This window comes from Camelus bactrianus, chromosome 24, assembly GCF_048773025.1.
Source record: "Camelus bactrianus isolate YW-2024 breed Bactrian camel chromosome 24, ASM4877302v1, whole genome shotgun sequence".
Classification (NCBI taxonomy): Eukaryota; Metazoa; Chordata; class Mammalia; order Artiodactyla; family Camelidae; genus Camelus; species Camelus bactrianus.
Window position 1 is genome coordinate 6,098,045 of NC_133562.1, and position 24,066 is coordinate 6,122,110.

Below are 24,066 nucleotides of genomic sequence, written 5' to 3' on the forward strand. Positions count from 1 at the left end.
AAGTTGTTCTCTAGAGTTGAGGTTCAGAAATCATACTGCCTGAATTCAGTTTTGCCATTTCCTAAAGAATTTTACGATTTAATATGGAGAACTTGGCAAAATCACTTAACCTTTCCGTTTCTCAATCTATGAGAGGTCAAGTAAACAAAAAATAAGTAAATTATGGAAAACTTAGTAATATAATTGACATAGTAGAGCTGATTAATGGTATATCAAATCATATGTCCTAAAAAAAGAGAATACACTTTTCTTTCAAATGGCCATGAACGTTTACAGAACTATTAGGCCACAAAGAAAAACCTCAGGAAAATGCAAACAATAAATAGTAAAGATGGCATTCTTTGATCACAATGCAATGTAACTAGAAATTAGTAAAAATTAGGGGGGACAAAGATCCTTTTATGTGGAAATTTTAAACTATTTTAAAGAATTCTTTGAATAGAGAAATCACCAACTGAGAATGGTTGGGGAAGAAACTTGAGGGGTGGCTTGCTGCAACCAGCCTGTACTCCCAGTGCTTCTGCAGAGAATTGGGAAATTGTTTGCATTTACACCTGTAAATTCATCCTTTTAACTTATATAGTTTTTGGATGCAATTCTCAATTCTTTAAGAAATGACAACAAATTTTGGTTTTCTACTGTCAGACGAGAACATTAGGTGCCAGCAACATGTCACTGTGTAAGCAAAGTGTTGCAATAAACCAGAAAAAAACAAAAAACAAAAACCCAACAAAAAAAATGTGAACTACTACTAAGCTAGAATCCAGAGGAAAATTCATAGTCTTAGATACTTAATATTAAAAAAAATTAAGATAGATGAACTGAAAATATAATTCAAAAAGTTAGGGGAATAAAACAACAAAATAAATGGAAGGAAAGCAGAGGAAGTTACTTAGTAAAGAAAAAAAAATAATAAGTTAGAAAACAAATACATAGAATTATTAAGTTAAAAAAAAAAGCTAGCTTAGTAGAGAAATCATTAGCTATTTGGTTCCAGGAAAAAAGGGAGAAAGAGTAAATGTGCAAAAACACAATACAGGGGAAAAAATCATCAAAACAGAAAATAAAAAGAATTGTAATAAACTACTTTAATTCCGTGCAAATCAATGTGAAAAACTGGATTAAATAGAAAAATGTCTAAGATAATATAATTTACCAAAACTGTAGAAGAGGTTAAAAACAATGACTTCAATGGGATTAACAGATGCACATTACCATATATAAAACAGATAAACAACAAGGATTTACTATATAGCATAGGGAACTATATTCAATATCTTGTAATAAACTATAATGGAAAAGAATAGAAAATAAGTATGTGTATACATATATATATATGTACACTGAATCACTTTGCTGTATACCTGAAACCATTACAATATTGTAAATCAACTATACTTCAATAATAATTTAAAAAAAAAAACAAGACTTAAGCTGATTTATGTAGAAGAAATAAGTAAAGTTGTGAAAGAGCTACACTCAGAAAAAGCAGTGCACCCAGATGGGGAATTCCATCAAACTTTAAAAGCATACAATTCTAATACTTTTATATTACTTACAGATAAATTTTAAAAAGAAGGAAAATGTTTAACTTCTTTCTCTAATGTGAATATAACATTGATATCAAAACCTGAAAAAATTTAAAAATATATATCAGATCACCAATCTCACCTATGAATATCAGTGCAAAAAATAAAATCTTAAATAAAATATTAACAAACAGAATCCAGCAGCACATTAAAAGGAAGGAAGAAAAAGAAAAAAAGACATCTTGATTAGGTGGAATTTATTCTAGGAATGCAAGGATGTTTATATGTTGGGAAAACAATTATATGAAAATATTGAGAAAAACAATGTTTTCAATGTCATAGATGCTTAACAGTCTTTTGATAAAATCCAACAACCATTACAAAGAAAAAAAAACTTAATAAAATAACAAAAAGAATTGTACTTCTTTAACATGATATAACTAACTCAGCACAAAAGCTGGTATTATGATTAATGAGGAAATATTTGAAGCATCTCCACTAAAATTAGGAACAAGACAAAAATGGCCACTCTCATAAATATTTAATATTATATTTGATTTACTGGCCAAAACAAATAGACAAAAAAGGAAACTGGAGGTATATTAATTGGGAAGGTGTAAGTAAGACTATTACTATTTGCAGGAATTATAACTATATACTGTAAAACCTAAGAGACTCAACATCAAAACTGCTGAATAATAAAAGATTCATAAATTAGTGACAAGTTATATAAATATACAGAAATCAATAATTTTTCATATATACAAATCACTTAGCTATATTATATAATGTTAAGGAAGTACTCATTTTTTTATTTTATTAAGACTTTTTCCTTAGTAATGGCTGTTTACTTTTATCAAATGACTTATAAGGGTTATGAAGAAAACTCTAAAAACACAACAGAAGATATCAACAAATAGAAAAACATACCATGCATTTTCATTAGGAGACTCAACATTATCAGCTCCTTAATTTATAAATTGTATTTGTCCTAGTCCTTCTAGAAGCAGAATCCAAGATAGGATTGTTAACCTAAAACAACAAAACAGCCAGACAGCAAAGAATTGCAACTCCCTGTATGCAAGTTCAGTAAAGCAAAGGAGAGGAAACTTTTATAGAGGAGAAAGGGAAGTTGGGAGGGGCTGTGATAAACAAAAAGTCAATTGGAGGAAAAGTTCAAAGTATAGTGGGTTTTCATTGGCTGAGTTGTGACAGTCTCTCATTGGCTGAACTGTTGCCAGGTAAAAAGAAAGTTTTTCTTCCCCTTGCTTATGGTAGTAAAGTAGTGTCAATTCTTGTCAGAGATTCAAAGTACACCTCTTCCCGTTGGTATCTATATTGACATTGAGTGAGAGCTCCCCCTTTGGCCTCCTGACTCTGGTAGTGAGCCATATACTGAAAAGAATGTAACATCAGTTCTGTGGTGTTCTTCGAGGAATACATACCCCTATCTTATCATGAGAATGAGTTAAGCAGAAATTGAAGGACAGTCTATAAATTATTGAACTCTTCAAAAATGCCAAGGTCATGAAAGTCAAAGACAGATAAGGAACTCTTTCAGGCATCCACGTGGATAACCTGGTTCTGCTGCCATTTTGAAAAAGCAGCTTCAGATCCTCCTGCTGAGCAGATCATTTGTCCTTCTCATAATGCTGGTTCTTTTTCTCTCCTGCTTTCCTCAAGCACAAGGTGTCCAAAATGTCCTGGTGGCAGTTGTAACCAATAGTGCAACAGGACTCTTGCTCTGACTCTTGGTAACTATGAGAACAAGACCTTCGTCCTTGCATCATATCTAAAGGTTTTTCTGACTCTAGGATTCTGGGGATTTGTAAGTGGAACAATATCTGCTTTAATGGTGTTAGTTCTAGAAATAAGCATGTCCTTAGGGATTAAGAAGAAAGTATGCAGAGTGAGGTAAAAAATGTTAAGTGAAAAGTGCGAGTACACTGATCACTTTGGTTTCTTGAACCCGTCCCAAGTTGTGCTTAGGTTATCACTTTGGTTGAACTCAGGACTTTTCTGTCATTCCTAAAGTTGCTATTAAACTCTATTATTTAAATCACATTATGGATAATTTAACTAGTAGTGATTTTTTTTCTTTTAAAGTAGTGCACCTTAAATTTTAAAACACATACAAACAATTTGGGGACCCATTAAAAATGCAGGTTTGAATTCTAACTTTGATTTAGTAGTCAAGAAGATGTAAGAAACGTCTATATATTTAATCTAAAAGCAAGTCTTAACTAGCAGACAGAAAGATACAATTTTTCCATGAAGAAAACTTGACTTTTTGTAGCTTAAATATCACTTTAGATACACTACTGCTACAGGTCTCTTATACAATACACTACATGCATGACTCTCTTGAGTATAAATTCCTTTCAATGTAGAAACATGGTGTTTAAAGGTAAAAGTTTCTAGAATAAAACATAGGTAGGTGTAAACGACAGTGATGTTGGCAAAGATTTATTGGGCTTGGCAAAGATTCCTTAAATGCTACACAAAATGCAGAATGTATTTAAAAAAATAATAAATTGGGCTACATCAAAACTAAAAACTTTCATTTAAAAGACACCATTAAAATGAAAAAGCAAGTCAGACTGAGAGAAAATATTTATGTAACATGTGTCAGATAAAGGACTTGTGTCTAGAATACACAAAAACTCTTGCAAATTAGTAATAAAACAATCCAGTAAAAATTGGGCTTAACACTTTTGGTCATTAGGGAAATGCAAATTAATATCACAGTGTGATAGAACCACACACCTTTAGTATGGCTAAATTATTAAGACTGACTATGTAAGTGGGTCAGGATGTGGAGCAACTGGAACTCTCATACACTGCAGGTAGGCACATATGGTAGAACCACTTTAGGAAACATTTGCTAAGTTTCATGAAAGTTAAATATGCACCTACCACATATGAACTAGCCATTCCACTCCCAGGTGTTAACTCAAGAGAAATGAAAGCATATGTCCATACAAACACTATACATGAATGTTTATAAAGATTTTATTTGTGATGGCTCCGAACTGTAAACAATCCAAGTGTCCATCAACAGGTAAATGGCTAAACAAACTCAATACATTCATACAATGAACACTACTCAACAATGAGAAGCCATGAACTACTGATACACAGCATGGATCTCAAAATTTTCTGAAAGAAGCTATACAAATGTACATACTATATGATTCTATTTGCACAAAGTTTTAGAAAATGCCAGTCTATAGTGAGAGAAAGGAGATTAGTGCTTGCCTGGAGACGCATGTCAGTCAGATGTCAGGTAGGGCAAGAGAAAGGATTGCCAAGGGCCATGAGGAAACTTTCAGAGGTGATAGCTATATTCATTAGCTTCATTGTGATGATGATTGAAGGGCGTATATATATGTCAAAACTTATGAAAAGTTTTAATGCATACAGTTTAGGTCAATATACTGTAAAAAGGGCAGATTCTGATTCAGCAGGTTTGGGATGAGACCAAGAGTCTGCATTTCTAAAGTTCCCCCAGGTCCCAGGTGATGTTGCTGCTGTTTCCATAGGGTGGCAAAGCTCTGGTTCATCTTAATTCTGTCATATATATTGGATAGTGAAGACAGAGTATTTCTTTTCCATCACTGAAGACAGTTCTATTGGATGTCAGTAATCCAGACTCTTGAATACATTAGTAACTGTTAACCTTGTCGTATCCTGTTAATTATCTCCCAACTATGACTCGTCTGTTTCTGTTCTCTCTGGCTGAATGCCCTCCCTTCATAAAGCATTGTGGGAATCCCATTCTCGGCTCTTAAAGTACGTGGCTTAACATTTAATTCTAATGCTCTTCATTCTGACATGATTTAGAGTTAGAATAAAGTTAAGAGAATAGAAAGTTCAACTGGAGGCAGATGTTAGTTCAATTTAAGGAGGAGCGTCCTCACAATTTAGATCTAAAAAACTCACTTTCTAACAGAACTCCCTCACCATCCAGAATATTCAAGTTTCAGGACTCCTGTGGCTGTACTCAGAATTGCACACGGGTTCAAGGAAGTTCCAGTGAGGTTTCTACCACAACAGGTATGACCTGAGGTAAATCCACGCTTCTCTAGGAATAAACTTTCATCTCTAAAATGAGGGGGCTGAATGAGCTTATTATTTCTTCTGATTTTCACATTCCGTATTCTGCTTATTTCAGACTAAAGATGGCATGAAGTCAGAAAGAACTTTAGCTTTTCTCTCTTTACATATATACACATACACATAGAAGAGTGATTCTGATTACGTCCAAAGTGATTAGGAAAGTTTTCTAGTTAGTCAGTACCAATCCTTTGTATAGTTTATACCAGGGATTGGCAAACTTTCTGTAAAGGGCCAGATAGTACACATTTTTGGCTTTTCAGGTCATATGATCTCTGTCACACTAAACTCTGGTCCTGTGGTGTGAAACCAGTCATAGACGATATGTCACTGAATGGGCGTGATTAGAGTAGACCCACAGTTAACATGCTGACTCCTGGTTTAGTTCGAAATACTTATTTTCTAACCATCTCAAGTTAGGCAGAGAAATTAGGGGAAAAACACACTGTATGGATGCAATTTTATTAACTCCAGGTACATAACATAACTAGTCTTTCATACCTAAAGATAACAATCCAACAAGTTATCATAATTTCAGGTCATACATACTGTAAGTTAATGAACTAGATTTATAAAAGATATAAAAATATTTCACGGTCATGGGAAGATGTGGCCATGAGACTTCAGTGTAAAAAAGATTTAGGATATGTTAGAGACTTTTCAAACCTACAAAGGACATTTCAACATTTACACTGTTTTTCTCCAACATTCACACTGTTAATAAAGTTTCTGTTTAGATAATCAACATTTTGTCTTCATTCGTTAGAAGCCTTAAGCAGAGCAGCTTTCTTCTTATATTTGTCTCCAATCTCTCTAATATTTTCCAAGAGATCCTCAGATGTGTATTCTTCATATTCTCTATCAGCTCTGGCAATCTGCTCTTCAAGATGTTTCTAGTGGAAACAATAAGCAGTTTTTAATGTAAAAACATTAATTTCTTTTAAAGTGTTTGTGAAATCTGTAAATAAGAGCACAACATGTTAAGAACAGGAATAAAAAAAAATACTCTTGATATGATTAAATACCTTGAGAAAAGGAGATTCTGCATTATCCTGGCGGGTCCAACGTAATCACAAGGATGCAAAAGGGAATCAGCAGTGTGGAAGTCAGAGAAAGACATAAGGGTCAGAAAGGATAGATGATGCTGTGCTGTTGGCTTTGAAGATAGAGGAAGAGGCCACAATCCAAGGGCTGTAGGTGGCCTCTAGATGGTGGAAAAAGCAAGGAACTAGATTCCTCGCTAGAGCTTCTAGGAGTGCAGCCCGAGGGCCCACTTTAGACTTCTGACAACCGGGAATGTAATCACTCGAATTATTTTCTGGTCTGTGGTTTAGGTGAACAATACTCGTTGAAGAAGGATCTATGAAAGGTTATAGAGCCACTAAGAGGTTGAACTAGAAAGAAGTGGGTAGAAGCCAGGTTTTCTGATGTGGTATTCCAGGATGCTTTTCTTAGTTCTTACCACTAAGCAGGGAAGGGTACTAACAAGTAAGAAAGCAGTAGTTCAATGTCATTCAGGAGAGATGAGGGGACATAAGCTACTACACGCTCTGTTTTCAAATAAATGAAAACCTGTTAATGTGATATGAATTTCTTTCCCCTTAAACAATTTACAACTGGAAATACACTACCAAAAAAATTTTAGATTTAGCAATTGATTTTAATTTTGGGCTCTGTATAGCAGATTAGAGGAATGGTTTTATTGTTTAACTTTCAAGCTATGCAGAAGGTATAGATAAGGTAAACTTCATGTTTCAGAAATACTTTATTCTGTGTTTATATCAAATTAACAGAAAGGAATGTTAAAAAGAAACAACAGGCTCAAAATGGAGTCACTTGAGTAAGCCCATGGCACCAAGATGGGACTTAATACCTAACTTAATTGCAGTTTCAACCTTTCCCAGGAATGTAATCTCACCTGGTCTGTCTGGAATTTCCTGGTCAGCACCAGAGAGGTAATCTGCCTAATAAAACCTTCTGTCCCACAAAGGGAGGTGACCTTGCCACCTTGCCTGAACTGATCCTTTTCCTCTGTTTAAGACTTATCCCACTCCCTCTGTGCCTCTTTCTTTTCTGTAGCTCCTTGGAAATTCTTCCTGTTTGCTTGACGGGATGCTGCTCAATTCATGTATCACTGAATAAGGCCTTAGATTTACTCAGTTGAATTTTTCTGACAGTTTCAGTGGCAGCAATGGGATCTGAAATGAACTTCTGATGGGGTTTTGGGGACAAAGAGAAATGTAGGTGTGGTGCCCTCGAACCCCTAGTCCATGGTCTTCCGTGCTGTTTCTGAGGGCCGTGGGGGAAGATCTTCTCTGTTCTGAGCTTTGTTCTCTTTGTGTCAAGCCCTCAATATAACTGACTTTCCATACTTTCCTATCTGACTGGAAACCCCAGCCATTGATTCCGTCCCAAGATTCACATGGGAGCTGTTAGTAACAGTTCTCAGTTCCCCATTGATGTGGAGCCCCTGGTCTGCAATCCCCATTTGTTGAGGTCTGCTGGTTCAATCCTTTTCCCAATCCCCAGATGCCAGATTGGGAACTGTTGGTGTTACTAGCTGGAGTAGGACAGGGTCCACTTTAGGTTGGACTGGGTCCAGTGTGAAGCTTCAGGCAGTTAAAAATTTAAGTAAAGGCTTTTATATATAATGGCAATCTTGGAAAAAACAACAACAATAACAACAAAACAAACACCCCAAACTCATCTGGACCTCTGTCTATAGTACCCAGTAGAGAGAGGAATATAAAATGTTTTTTACACCACTTTTGGGGATGCTTCTTAATTACAAAATTAATATACAGAAATCTGTTGCATTTCTACACACTAACAATCAACTATTAGAAAGTAAAATTAAGGAAACAATTCCATTTACCATTGCATGAAAAGAAATAAAATACCTAGGAATAAATTTACCTGAAGAGGTAACAGACCTGTACTCAGAAAACTATTAGACCCTGATAAAAACAAAACAAAACAAACAAAAAACCCCAAAAAACCCTGAAGATAACACAAACAGATGGAAAGACACACGGTGTTCTTAGATTAGAAGAATACTGTTAGACTGCCTAAACTGAGAATGCCAGACTAAGATTTCAGGCTTTAACTAAACATGAAACTCTTCTCTTTCTTTCCTTTACTCTGCCGTTGTCCTGAAAAGGTAACGTCATTATCTGTGTCTCCCAGATCATTGCTAAGGAGGGTAATCTTTTTTTTTTTGCCCCTATTTTTCAGTTTTATTAGGTAGAATTGTTACAGTTTAACTGCACATATACAATATACTGCAAGTAAATACACACACATATACTGCACATATTTTTATAATTTACATATATGTACTGTTCATTGTTTCTAAGAATGTTTAGAGTTTTAGCTTTTTAAACTTACATAGTTATCAAAGGAATAAAGCCGACCACAAAACAATAATTAATTCAAAAAGATACATACACCCTATTATCAACAGCAATATTATTTATAATTGCCAAGATATGGAAATATCCTAAGTGCACATCAATAGATGAATGGATAAAGAAGATGCAGCATATATGTGTAATGGAATACAACTCACCCATGAGAAAGGATATTTTCCCAGTTATGGTCCTTCATTCACTTTTTTTTTTTTTTCACTTCTAAAACCAGAATTTTATAACTGGCATAAACATTTCCACTGCATTAATAACAACAAAATACTTAGAAATAAACTTAACTAAGGAGGTTACCTATGCTCTGAAAACTGTAAAACATTGATGAAGGAAATTGAAGATGATACAAAGAAATGAAAAGGTATCTTGTGCTCCTGGATTGGAAGAATCAAGATTATTAAAATGGCCACACTACCCAAAGCAATCTACAGATCCAATGCAACCCCTGTCAAAATATGACATTTTTCACAGAACTAGAATAAACAACCCCAAAATTTATATGGAACCATAAAAGACCTTGAACTGCCAAAGTAAACTTTTCCAGGTCTCTCTTTTTTTTCTTTCTTCTTGTTCTCTTTTCTTACAGTGATGACTAGAGAAGGTCCTTTAACATTTGTTGTAAAGCTGGTTTGGTGGTGCTGAAATCTTTTAGCTTTTGTTTATGTATGAAACTTTTGATTTCTCCATCAAGTCTGAACGAGAGCTTTGTTGGATAGAGTATTCTTGGTTGTAAGCTTCCCCCTTTCATCACTTTAAATGTATTGCGCCACTCCCTTCTGGCCTGCGGAGTTTCCGCTGAAAAATCAGCTGATAACCTTATGGGAGTTCTCTTGTATGTTATTTGTTGCTTTTCTGTGGCTAATTTTAATATTTTCTCCTTATCCTTAATTTTTGTCAATTTGATTACCATGTGCCTTGTGTGTTTCTCTTTGGGTTGATTCTGTGTGGATCTCTCTGCACTTCCTGGACTTGTGTGATTGTTTCCTTTCCCAAGTTGGGGGAGTTTTTGGTTATTATCTCTTCAAAAATTTTCTCAGGTCCTTTCTCTCTCTTCTCTTTCTGGGACCCCTATAATGTGAATATTAGTGCACTTCATGTTGTCCCAGAGTTCTCTTAAACTATCCTCACTTCTTTACATTCTTTTTTCTGTTCTGTGGTAGTGATTTCCACTAATCTGTTTTCTAGCTCATTGATCCGTTCGTCTGCCTCATTTATTCTATTCTGGGTTCCTTCTAGTGTGTTACTCATTTCAGTGATTTTATTCTTCAACTCTGGGTATTCTTTATAGTTTACAACTCTTCAGGAGGATAATCTTTCAAACTGCTGGATTTGTCATTTAAAAAAACACTCTGATCTGTTCTCTGATCTGTTCATGATGCAAGAAAATCCTGGTCCATTTCCCCATTTCTGGTTAACAACCCTAAACTTGGGGAATTTTGTGTCCAGGCTCAATACAAAGAAAGTGACACAAGGCAAGGGTAACCAGAATAAAACGGCTTGTGCATTCCACAGATGATTAATATTTCACTGGTCTTGCGGGGTGGATATAGCTCAGTGGTAGAGAACATGCTTGGCATGCACGAGGTCCTGGGTTCATTCCCCACTATCTCCATTAAAAAATTTAAAAAATAATAAAAAATTTTACTGGTCTCAATGGCTGACACCTTTCCAGTCCTAAGCCACAGATTCAAATGGGAATTACCAGGAAGCATTCATGACTCTGGATCTGATTCCTTTAACAAGACCTTACTTTCCTGGTAAATGAGTAACTGCAATTGAGGCTATGATCAGCTACCTCTCCTTAACTCTTGAAAGTATTATGGAATTTGCTGCTAAAGCAATAGGTACCCAACAAAATTCCTTAGACTCTTTGGCTAAAGTTGTTCCTGATAATAGGAAAGCCTTTGATTATCTTTTAGCTGAGCCAGGAAGTGTTTGTATTATGGCCAACACCACCTGCTATATCTGTATTACCACTTCTAGGGAAGTTGAAACTCGGTTACATGAGATCACTGAGCAAGCCACTTGGCTTAAAAACGTCCTTCAGTGACATCTTCTTTGACATATGGTTTTGATTGGTTTGGGTTTTGGGGACCATGTCTCCAAAGTGCACTCCAACTACTTGTGGATTATCTTGCTTATTCTAATCATAATGGTCTCCCTAGTGCATTACATTTTTCTCAAAAGCTTTAAATGCATGTTTGCAGCTGCTAACCACCAAGCAAATGACCTCTCTAAGACTAGAACATCAATAAAGAAGTGAAGAGAATGGCCGATTTAAGGATTGTGAACCTTGATCCGAGTCTTCAGAATGTCACAGGCATTAAGCAAAAATAGCATGACCTATGAATGCCACACAAAGGATCAACAAAAGCTGCAAGCAATAGCTGAGAGTGGTGCTAATGCCATAAAATTTGATCAAGTCTCTCTGTCTGACAAGCTGAGAGCCTGATCAAAAGAGGGGAATCGTTAAAAAGAAACAACAGGCCCAAAATGGAGTCACTTGTGCTAAGTCCATGTCATCAAACTGGGACTTAATACCTAACTTAATTGTAGTTTCAACCTTCCCCGGGAATATAATCTTAACTGGTCTGTCTAGAATTTCCTGGTCAGCACCAGTGAGGCCATCTGCCTAATAAAACCTTTTGTCCCACAAAGGAGATAACTTTGTCTGAACTAATCTTTTTCTTCATTTAAGACTTCCTTACCCAACTCCCTCTGTGCCTTTAAAAGCTTTTCCTTTTCTGTAGCTCCTTGGAGCTTCTTTCTGTTTGCTAGATGGGGTACAGCCCAAATGATGAATCACTGAATAAGGCCAATTTGATCTTCAAATTTACTCAGTTGAATTTTGCTTTTTAACAGGAAAACATTTGTCACTATCATATGGTCTTTCAGCTTAATCTTAATTAAATCCTAAATGTACTAATGTTTTCAGTATGTAGAATATGGCCTGGCACAACATCATTCTATACTGTTGATGTAATAAATATCACTGTATGTTGTTCATGTGAATGAAACAAATTATTTTTTATTAAGGTTTGTGCACCTTTTTTGGTATGTTATACCTCAATAAAAACAAACAAATGTTAAGGAACAACAGGAGTAACTTAATAAAGTTATAGAGTTGTGCCATCTTAACTAAAATCTTTGTTTCCATCTGCCCTGATTTCTACCCAGCCCCTGGCAACCACAAATCTTCTTTCTGCCTCTGTGGATTTGCCTTTTCTAGACATTTCATATGAGTCATAAATATGTGGACTTTTGCATCTCTCCCTGAGCATGTTTTTGATGTTCATTCACATTATAGCACGTATCACTGCTTCTTTCCTTTTATTGCTGAATCATATCCCAATGTATGGGTACATCATTCACCAGTTAATGAATATTTGGGTTGTTTCTACTTTTTAGCAATTATTGAATAATGTTGCTATGAACATTTGTCTATAAGCCTTTGTGCAGACATGTTTTCATTTCTTTTGGTGGGTTGATACCTAGGAGTAGAATTGCTGGGTTGTATAGTAAACCTATGTAAAAAAAATTACTTTACAAAATGCATACCGCTATACAAAATTCTGCTATATTGTTACTAGATCATATTTTCCATAGAAATAAAATTTATCATTTAATTTCTGTAGAAACAAAACAGAAATATATCAAAGTTTAAAAAAGCTTTCTTAGAATGTAGGAAAGAACTTCACAGACCTACCTCAACAGATCCTACATGTGTAGCAACCATCTCTAAAAGACGCTGCAAATTATTTCCTACTTTTCGTCTTTCTTCAGTTGTGGTCTGCACAACTAGTTGGTATCTGTAGAATAAAATCTCGTTTTAGTTGTCTAGGATAAAACCTAATATGAGTTCTAGTTAGCTTACTTGTTTTCATATCCAATTAAACCAGGCTGCGATTGGTATATGTGCTGCTTGCCCTGTGTATAATTCATAGAGGTCCAGTTTGCAATCATTAAAACAGAAATAAAAACATTTTCAAAGATCCCATGCAAGCAACAGCACCAAAGCCTTGTGCTTTTACATACAAAGCTTGGGAACAGAATTATTTTACCAGAGTCTCCAAAAGGACTGTAAACTTAAATGCTTTCAGGGACAAGACATTAAATACATGTAATTGAGGGAACAGGAGTCTTACCTTTAGGCATTCAAATTCAAATTAAAAACAAAAACTGTAAGCCAAAAACTCCTTCAACTCAGTTTTCTACCCCTAGGCTACAAATAACGGAACGAAGAGGTGTGATTTTCTTAAGGATTGTACTTCCCAATCTCAAAGTAAGATTTTTAAAAAGTTTTTTGAGAGCTTCTTAATGCTTAAAAAAAAGAGTATATTTTAATATAAATTAACATAGAGCCTATGGATTAACTCATCACTTCCTCTCCCCAAAATAGCTCTACAATATAAATTAAAGCAAATAAACTTATCTAGTTTTATAAAAATGTTAAATAATTAAACTGAAAATAAACATTATAAATCTTGGCGAGATGAACTTACTCCCGCTGAATGGCATCTAACTCATTCATAGCTTCACTGAGGCCCTCGTTAACCGCACTCTCCAGCAGGTGCTTGTGTTTCTCCAAGGACTCCAGCTCATTGGCACATTTTCTGTCCTCTTCCTCAGCTTCCTATCAGGATAGTTATGGTTACGGTTTTTTGATATTTACATTCTATGCTCTCCAGGTGGATTTTTAAAAATTTATGTAAAGCATCTAAAAATATCAGGTTGCATCATCATTTGTATTCACAGGATGCTTACTGCTTTACCTGTAGAAGACTTAAATGTTCTTTTTGGAAATTTTATATTACAAACATAAATGTGACATTTTCAAAAAGTATAGAATTCATTTAGCAGTTAACAGTCTGTACTATAGGAAATTTTATAATGCTCTGATTTACGTTTTTCCCATGAGCATCAAAGAAGCCCTTTATATAGGTCAAAATGTGGGTAACTTTCACACAACCACCAATTCACATATGTATTAATTATATATAGGCAAAGTAACTCAAATTCATCAATTCCTAGGTTAATCAATATGAAATGGGATAAAGTCATTTAAGTGCTTTAGAGAATAAACTGAAGTATTATCATGGAGAACATATGAAAAAATAAAAATGTATACCAAATGCCTCATATTTCACATGTAAATCATATTATTGTGGCACATTTTCTAAAAATTACACACTGCTTAAAAATGTATAGGCCCTAAATATAATACAGCTCAAGAGAAAAGTTTTCATTTCTTGATAGTTTGTTGGTATAACTAAGTAAAAAATACTGGTTAAAATTTTCACATAAATTGTGTTATGTGGTAATGCAAAGTCATATGAGAACTTCCCTAAGTAAAATGCTGGTCAGAAGGTAGCTTAAAGGTGGTGGAGAATGATTCTTATTTACCTATATTCCAAATTTCATGTAAATGGCCTTTGGAATTTGGCCAAGATAGTCAGTTTGCAACGACTCTTTATGGGCCATCACTTTTACAAAAGCCTTACTGGGGTTCAAGTTTTAGGAGTACTTAACACTAAATCTCTATAAAAAGGTAGAAGAGATTATGTTTAAAACATGTTTTGGTCTTGCAAAGATACTGAATCACAAACCCAAGTATTGGGGGGTATGGAACAGCTCAGTGGTAGAGTGTGTCTAGCATGCATGAGGTCCTAGGTTCAATTCCCCAGTACCTCCATTAAAATAAGTAAATAAATAAACCTAATTACCCCCTGCCCCAAATATATTAAAAAATAACCCGCAAGTATAAAATATTAATGGAATAGTAAACATATTCTATGGTGAAACAGCCCAATTCCATAAATAAGTTCTTTAGAAGAACAAAATAATTACTTATAATAAACTCTGGATAAGGAGATTAAACTAAAGTACAAGTTACAGGATGTAGCTTAAAGATTTCAGTTTGATGTCAGAATAGGTGCCTAGTCCATCAATCATGACATGGCTTTGGCTAATCTATACAAACTGTGGCAAAATTCTTACCTTAACTTTTTGTTGGTAAAGATCATCCAGCTTTTGAACTTCTTCTTTGAGAGTTCGTACACTTCTCCTGCTTTCTGTTATCATTGTATTTAACTTGAGGAATAAAACTTTGTTTGAGAAATCATAACTATACATCAAACATTTTTTAATAAATAAAAAAATCTGGAATAATTCTCAGCAAAATAGATACCAATATCTGTTTTTCTACTGGTAGCAGTGAGAGCGCTTTTTAAGCTCTCATATACATATTATGTAGATATTACATATGCTATTAATATTTTTATATTAATTAATAAGTATAAATTGTTTTGCTCTCTTGTTTTGAAGCCTTGCTTTATTTATCTACTTCAGTTAGTGATCTAGCTTCCATTTGTGTGTTTACTTCCTGGGATGTTAAAGAGAACCATTCATATTGATTTTATTTGATGTTTGCTAATTGGTTAAAGTCAATGCATTATTACAAACAGTAATAAAGTAAATGCATTTAATCTTGTTAAAGCTTGAGCCTTAAGGTCTGCTGAAACCAAAACTGAGGGAAAAAAAAAAGAATATGTTCCTAAAGTTCATTTCCTGTTGACAGGTGCTGATACCAGTTAATACCAGTAACTAATACAGAATGTTTTTTACCTGGACCAAGAGGATATTTCCAACAGGAAGCAGAAAATAGTAATAAATAATAAATAGTAAAATAGTAAAATGTATTAATAAATTTACATCTTTCTGTAAAAGGAAACTTGCATATAGTATTTCTCATTCAATCATCCAAAGTCTCCTGTGAGGGACGTTCCTTTCCTACTCTACAAGGGAGAAGTGAGGCTAGGAAGAATGCTGTTTACTCAGGATCATGCAACTAGCATATGCCCAGAACTCAAAACTAACTCCAAGGAGTTTTTCTATACCACCTGCCTTTCGAATTTTAAAGACTAGAGTTACTAAAAGTTTAAACTTGGCTTACAGTCTATAGATATACTACTTCTGAAGTAATTACTAAGTTAAACAAATTGTTTCATTAAATTCACCTTCAGTAAGGTCAGGACACTTATATAATCAGAACTTCCACTAGGTCCTCATGGTTGATCAAATGTGTTTACTTATATCCGAGCAGCTCTATTTTCTATGTCAGCTTTACTAAAGTTTTATCAGTTAAACACTTTTTTCCCCTGACAACAAAAGTACCTATTTCCATTGTGGTAAATGGGAAGAACTAAAGAAAACAACAATCACCAATAAGTAGTTCTGCAGCCCCAAAGAACTATTACTATTTGGCATTCTTCCTTCCTTCCTTCTTTCTTTCCCTCTCTCTTTCTTGTGCTCTTAAGCTGCTTATAAGCAAAAATGATATCATTAGTTACTTTATTTAGGTTATTTTTTCCTTCTATAACTGAGAAGACAGAAGCCACTATTCCATCACTTCTTGCCTTCAACCAACGAATCAACCAGCCAACTAACACAGGACGTTTCCTTCTTCCTTCCAGTCAGTGTCAGGATGCAGGGTACACATTTTCTTCATGAAGAAAAGTAACGCCTCCAGCTCTTCTCTGGGTCCCATGCCTTTATATTTCTTCATGGACCACATTCAAATCCATCAGTGCCTTTTGTTCCTAATTTTATTTATTTATTTGCCAAACTCTTTCCCTTGAACTCTCTCCCTCATCTTTAAAACCAAACAACACCCTCCCACATTAAAAAACAAAACAAAACAAAATCACAAAACCCAAAAAACTTTTTCATACACCACTTCCTAGCTACTGTTCCATCTCCTTTCCTTAGATTCAAACATTTGTAACGGTCAGATTCGTAGTAGTCCATGAAAAATAGTCTATTTCGATTACAGTATCTTCCTCTCTTACCATTCAAACTTCAATCCACAGTAATATGCTTTCTGGCTCCTCTGGTTCATGAAATTGCTTTTGCAAATGGCACCAGGAACACCTTAATTATGAGAGTCAACCATCACCTTTTAGACTTAATCTGAGTAACATTTGTAGTTACTGATAAGACCATGGAAACTCCTGGTTTCCTCATTAAGTCTTGGGAGGTTCGGTGCTTCTAATTCATATATATTTCTCTTTCTCTGCTTATACTTTGGATGTGGATGTTCTCCCAGGATTTTCATCTTGGCTGTATTCTCATGTGCTCACTTGGGAGAGCGCTCTCTCATTCTCACACCTGGGAAATCTCCTGGATTTAATTATACGTATGCTAAAAATATCTCTATCTATATGTCTCCAAAGTCCAATTGCCTACTGAATATTCTCCACTTTGAGGCCTGAAATTAAGCATATCCCAGTCTGAAATCCTCTGTTTTACACCCTTCTTTGTATTCTTTATCAAGGTTTTAGAACCTTACCACTGACAAAGAATATCTCTTTGACCAAACTACTCAGGATGATCTGAACTCTTTTCTCAATTAGGCTGACTTGTGGGCTTTCACGTTTGTCTCTGTATTATCCAATTTTAAGCAAGAATCCTACTAAGTCAGTTTAACCAGAATCCCCCGATACCGAATATCTGATCAGGTTCTTTATCCTCTACCATGCCCCAGGTGATGTCTGATCACCTTGGCCTGCCTGGAGAAGAAACCGTTAGGTTGGTTTAGCCAGAATCCCCCCTTATCCATGATATTTCCTCTCAGTAATTTTCCATTCACTGATCCCTACCCTGCTCCTTGGCTATAAATTCCCACTTTTCTTTGCTATATTTGGAATTGAATCCAATCTTTCTTGTCTGCTACAAAATCCCACTGTAATAGAAAACCACCCCCGCCCCCACTGAATAGTCTGCCTTACCATTGCTAACAAGTGTCATAAATAATTTTTATTTAATACCATATACCAAAGCTGGACACCTGGACATTCTTAATTTCTCTCTTCCTTAACCTTCACATCCAAGTGGACCACTAAATTATGTTGTTTCAATCATTAAACCTCTTTTCTCCATCCTCACTGCAGTAGCCTTGGTTTGAGTCCTTGAGCCTATGGCTGAAGATACTGTTAGGTCTCTTAACTGTGTGACTCTAGTCTCATGTATCTCTAAGCTACTCTTCAAAACGTCAACACTGTGAGCTTACTAAAATACATAGGTTTTATTTCCTGAGTTAAAAACCTTCAATGGTCCCCACTGCCTACAGAATAAAAATTCAACCAGTAAGCAAGAACAAATAAGCCTCTTCAGAATCAGGTTCTGGTTTCTCCAGGCTTCTCCCGATCCTACTTATTCTCATGGTGACTCTTTAACATGCCATGCTCTTTGGTCCCTGGGCCTTCAGAGAGGTAGGGGTGTGTGTATGTGTGTCCTTCCATGTATCTAATGGCCAACTCCTACTTGTTACTCACAACTCGGCTCCCACTTCCTTCAGAAGGAACTTTGTGCTTATGTTAGATGTATTATGAGAATTCACAGCATGCTGTATTTGCACTCCAAAAGTGTCATGATGAAAGTAATTGTTTTCATGTCCATTTTCCCACTCAAAATAAGAATTCACAAAGGCAGATACTGTATCACCAACATTAATTATGGCACAGACATGGAGAGCAGACTCTTAAAAAAAAATTGCTAAATAAATCTTGGTTGCTAATATTTAATTTAAACTTTACACTTACATTCATAGATGTGATTGACTTAATTTTCTTCCATCTTTGTCAGGTTGTGGCATGAGAGTTACATTAGCCTTACAAATAAAATTCTTTAAAGATAGATTTTTGTGTTACTTTGCAATTCAAATAAATTCCTTCTGTGTTTATAGTGTATTCATTTCTCATTTTGTTTTTTCCTGCTCTTTCTTGAATGGTTTTGGTAATTATTTTAAAGTACTTATCAGATTGATTAATTTTATTACTCTGATCTTTAATTTCTGTTTAACCTTTACTATTTCAAATTGCTATTTTACCTTATGCAATCTTAACTTAGTCATATAAAAAAATAGTTTTCATTTTTACTCTCTAAAGCATATTACATCATTCATCACTCCGTTTTTTTTTTCTAGTTTGAGATATAATTGACATATGCCACTGTATAGGTTTAAGTTGTACAGGATGATGATTTGATATGTGTAAATACTGTGAAATATTTACCACAATAAGTTTAGTTAGGATTACTCCTTTCTTGAAAAGTCCTCTCTACTTTGGATTTCATAGCATATCCTCTTCTAATTATTCTCTAATTACCTTGTCTACTTCTTCTAAGTGCTTTTCCCACAATTTTCTCTTTGCCAATCCTTTGCCATTTTCTTCTACACATCCTCAAGAAATATCAGCCACATCCCTGGCTTCAATGATCATGTATGTACGAAGACCCTAAAATCTATACTTTCAGACACAATCTCTCTCTTATGTTCTGAATCTATCACCTTAACTTTCTTTTGGATGTCTGTGTCCCGTAGACGGCAAGCTTGACACCTCCAGCCGTCCCACCCACTCTCAGCACTCATCTTTCCTTCTCTAGGTTGACCACACCAGAAAAATGGAAGTCACTGTTGATACTTCTTTCTTTCCTACCTTTCACATTCAGCCATGAAATGCATCTCTAACATTTCTTAAACCTGTCCCCTTCCTTCTATTTCTACTCTAATACTTTGGTTTAATTTCTTAACTTCTTAACTAACCCTAACCCCACTAAGTCATTTTTTCCTATGCCCAAAGGGGTTTTTCAAAAATGCAAATCTGATTAGCACAATTGCATATATCAGTCTTTTTCTCCAAATGGGACTTTATATTTTATGTAAACTTTAGTTATATTTATCTTTGGAATATTAACATGGGGTCTAGCCTATAGTAGGCATTTTATAATTGCTTCCCCACCCTGCCCAAATTTTCCTGCCTAGAGCCTTTAAAAAGTTTCAAGTCAGTCTGAAATATGTTTCAGTCAGGAGGTTCCTATTGCTTGAAATTCATACCTTTTTGAGTCTTCAGGTTTACTGCCCATTCCAAAAGAGAGAAACTAAACTGAAGCATCCTAAAGACTTTACCTCAAATAACTACCACTCTGTGGAACACCTGTTAAAGCAGTCCTGATTTCCATCTTCCTTCCATACTGTCAGCTACAAACCCCCCAAATTTGTAGAAATCCCAAATTATAATAACAATAGTATCAGGAAACTCTTCACTTATCTAACAAATTTTTCTATTTGTGGGAAGAGTGGAAAAATTCTTTCCAATGCAAAGTAAGTCTTGATAAAATTTGTTAACATTAAAAAAAAAGGGTTACTTTCAGAATTATTTGTGAAATGCACAGATTTTATTTCCAGATAAGAAAAAATGTAAACAAGTTTTTGTTCTCAGAAAAGATAGCATTTCTTTTACATCTTGAAATCTGTTTGCCAGAACACAATAGTTCTTGAAGATCTGAATTAGCTAGGGCTTTCCTTTAATTGTTTGGTGTTATATAAACAGTACCTTTTGTTTGCATTGGAGAAGGAGCTTCCTCACTTTTCTTAATCAAGGATAATAATGCTTACTCTAAAGGTTGTTAAATACAATAGCATTCTCTCTCAGGGGTATTTGTGGTATTATGTTTCAAGTATCTCAAAACCAGGAACTTTCTGAAACTACTTTTGGAAATAGACTTTCATAGACATTTAAATTTGAATTCCTCTGAATTCCACGGTCCTAAATGAAAAATCGGGTAAATGGAAGACCTAATCTGTCATAGCTAGTTAGCTTCTAAACCCAAATGATATGTACTTACTTTTCAGGGTAGCCACCTCAAATCCCTTTTACTATAAAAAGAAATATTACTAAATTAATATAATTAAATCATATTAGATAAAGGAGGCAATTCTCCATTTAAAAAAGAGAAAAGGGAGTTTTACTCAGTTTTATCACTTCATCAATGACACATGAAGCTTAGAATGATGTTTAAGTTACTTAAAAAATTACTTCAAGTGTTTCTAAGTCAAAGGTATACCCAACTCTTATTTTTCATAATATATTAAAAATTCAGCCCTTAGCAATTAGAAACCACAAAATCTAATGTTTGTTTTTAATGACTCTGTTTCATTACTTACTTGTTCTAAAGTATCCTCCAACCCCATCTTTTTATTTAGAGCTTTATTAATTTCTTCTTCAGTTTGGTTTAAGAGTTCCTTGAGTGGTACCTATAAAATACATGGGAACATGGATTACATACGACATATGTAATTACAGTTCTCTCATGAGGCATCTTTTGGAGAAAAAAAAGTAGAGCCATGGCATTTTTAATCTAAATTAAATACACCATCGATAAGAAAATAAAACTAATTGTAGTGCAACTTCTCTAACTATGGAGTATAACTTGCTTTTGGTTTGAATACTTGCAAAATTTTAGATTTGCTTCTTTTCTGGAAAGTCACTGCTATTATTTAAACATTTTATAAGTACACTTAGTTTAATGCAATAACTTTCTTGAAAACAATTTACATGTGGGTTTTACTTTTATGCTGTGCTCTCTAGATGAATAATTTTTCTCTTAATACTTTTCTATTCTTTAGTCGTACAATTATCTGCTTATTTTTCTTCTTCATTTTTTGCTCTTCATTGTAACTCTGTTGTGATAGCAGAAGGCTTGAAACATGGCAAATGTTAATCAGCAGGGACTGGTTGAATTAGCCATACAATGTAGGACTGAGGCTGAAAAAGGAAGGAGGAAGATCTCTACATTGTCAGGGAGAGGGAAATTTCCCCCTGTACTCTGCTTAAGTTCTTGTGGCAGGACTCAGAACAAAACTGAGGCAAAGGGGACTATCATCACTTTCCCTTCTTGCAGTCAGAGATCTGGGAGGCTGAAACGGTAAGAAATCTTACCTTCTGCCTGCTTTTGTCAGATGTCCCGAGATCTCTCAGCTGAAGTACTCTTGGAAAGGGGGAGGAGGAAGCAGTTTTCCAGCCAGTGATTTCTCCAGGCTGGCTTGCCAAAACTGTCTGGGAGAAGGAAAATTTCCCCCTTCCCAACAACATACTACTGCAGAGAGATCGCAGGGGGAGAGGGCTGATCCACGAATAAAGCAAGATGGGTGTTCAAAATAGGCAAATATTTACCAGTTTATTTCAATAAAAATGGAACTCAGGAACAGCCAGATGGAAGAGATGGACAGGGCAAGGTACTTGGGAAGGGGTGTGGAGAGTCCATATTTTCTAGGTGTGCCACTCTCCCTGCGTCTCCACATGTTCACCAACTGGAAGCTCTTATCTGCTTGCATTTCTCTTATTTATCCTCTTTTCTACTGATTTTATTTCAAACAGTATTCATTGCTTCCCATTATTATTTTTGTTGTTGTTGAGATGAAACACACTTTAAAATGGCTAAACTGAAATACTTTTTTTTTTTGAGTAAAGATAGATTTATTTAGAGAGATACATACTGCAAAGAGTGTAAGCTATTTCAAAAGGCAAGAGAAAGGCCATGAGGTATAGGGGCTGGGTGCTCAGGTTAAATTAAAAGCAGATACACACTTCATAGACAGAGTGTGGGCCATCTCCAGAGAGGAGGGAGCAAGAGAGGTGGCCTAAACTGAAATAATTAAAACGAATTTAACATAAAATTTGCTCTTTTAAAGTGTATAACTCAGGGGCATTGAGTACACTCACAATGCACTCTCATTTTAGAACAATTTCAACACTCCCAAAGAAAATCCTGTACACTACTATGTTTTCAGTAGCTCTTTTGAAGTTATGGCTGAGATTTACTTTTGGCTGCTCTTTTCTGAAAGAGGCAATGGCTTCTTTAATCTCTTTAAGAACTTTTCTGCACATACTACTTACAACAATTGGGGTTGCACTTTCTTGATGTTATTTCTATTTTTATTATTCTATTATTATGTAAGAGAGCAAAGAAAATACTTCCTTTTTTTTCTGAGCATATACATTCTTTTTGCACTGGGTAATCTTTTCTACAGTGATTTGATTCTACAGTGATTTGATTCTTGTATTAGCCATGTCAAACTACTAAAAATAGAGGTGAATAAACCCTATTTGCCTGCCTGCCTATCTACCTACCTAGCTATTGTTGAGAAACAATACAGAAAAAGATTAAATGTTTATTGGATGCATCTTTTTCTATTAAAAATGAGTTTAGCTTTATTTAATCAAAGTCTGTCCACCAGTAAACTAATCTGTGAAAGTAAGGATTGTATCTTTCCAGGTATTTCATCTCCAGCACTTAGCTGGTAAGGAAAATAGTGTGTATTCAATAAGTAATTTATGGAATACATGAGTGATTCTCAAGGGAAAAAAAATGCATGGCTTTAGATTTTGACATTTTTTGATGAGGAGGGTATAGCTCAGTGGACATGCTTAGCATGCTGGAGGTCCTAGGTTCAAACCCTAGTACCTCCATTAAAAAATTTAAAAAATTAAAAATAAATAAATAAATAACAAAATAAATAAACCTAATCCCTCCACCCCCAGAAAGATAATGTTTAAAAAAAATTAAAAAAAATTTTGAAAATTGACTTTTTTGGGGGAGTCACTAAAATACTAAAATCTGTGAATAATTAAGAAGTTTGAATTAAAAATTTTCTTCCCCAAATTATATCCTTGGCCATATTTGAAAATTTTGTGCAGTTTTCTCATTAGTGACTGCTGGTGTTACGTAATGCTCTATTGTATTTCATGCTTTCATGTGTGTCCTTGTGCCTGAAACTCTTTCCCACAGACCAGTCCCTTAAGTATTTCATCTTTCAAATTTCACTCCAGCTTTACCATCTTTGCAGAGACTTTTCTTTTCTCTTAATTCTGGGAAGAATTGATCTTGGTACCATACCTTATAAAGACTAATACATATATAGCATTTATTTTTATGTCTTTCTCCCCTAGCAGCAACTTGAAAGCAAGGGTCAGCTCTTTTTTTGTCTTTATAATCTTGGCATCTATTTTATATGTAATCAGATCTTTTATTGGATAGCTGAATAGATAAAGCATGTAGAGAGGAAGACAAGGCTTTATAATTTGAAGAGTAAGTACAACAGAGAGAAGATTTCTACTACCAGGAAGAAAGAAGACAAAAAGTTTCAGTGTTGTATTTCTATG

At 34.8% G+C, this 24,066-nt stretch overlaps 1 protein-coding gene across 1 annotated transcript in view; it reads right to left on the reverse strand.

The window, feature by feature from the left end:
• Window positions 1-4,525: 4,525 nt before the first annotated feature.
• Window positions 4,526-24,066, reverse strand: part of NDC80 (NDC80 kinetochore complex component) — a 40,946-nt gene continuing 21,405 nt past the window's right edge. Inside the window, exons 13-17 of the mRNA XM_045518893.2 lie at window positions 21,069-21,158; window positions 15,065-15,157; window positions 13,570-13,700; window positions 12,774-12,876; window positions 4,526-6,538 (exon numbers count right to left, since the gene is read on the reverse strand). Of these exons, the coding sequence (XP_045374849.1) occupies window positions 6,401-6,538; window positions 12,774-12,876; window positions 13,570-13,700; window positions 15,065-15,157; window positions 21,069-21,158 (555 nt within the window). The 3' untranslated portion in view covers window positions 4,526-6,400. The remainder of the gene's footprint in view (window positions 6,539-12,773; window positions 12,877-13,569; window positions 13,701-15,064; window positions 15,158-21,068; window positions 21,159-24,066) is intronic.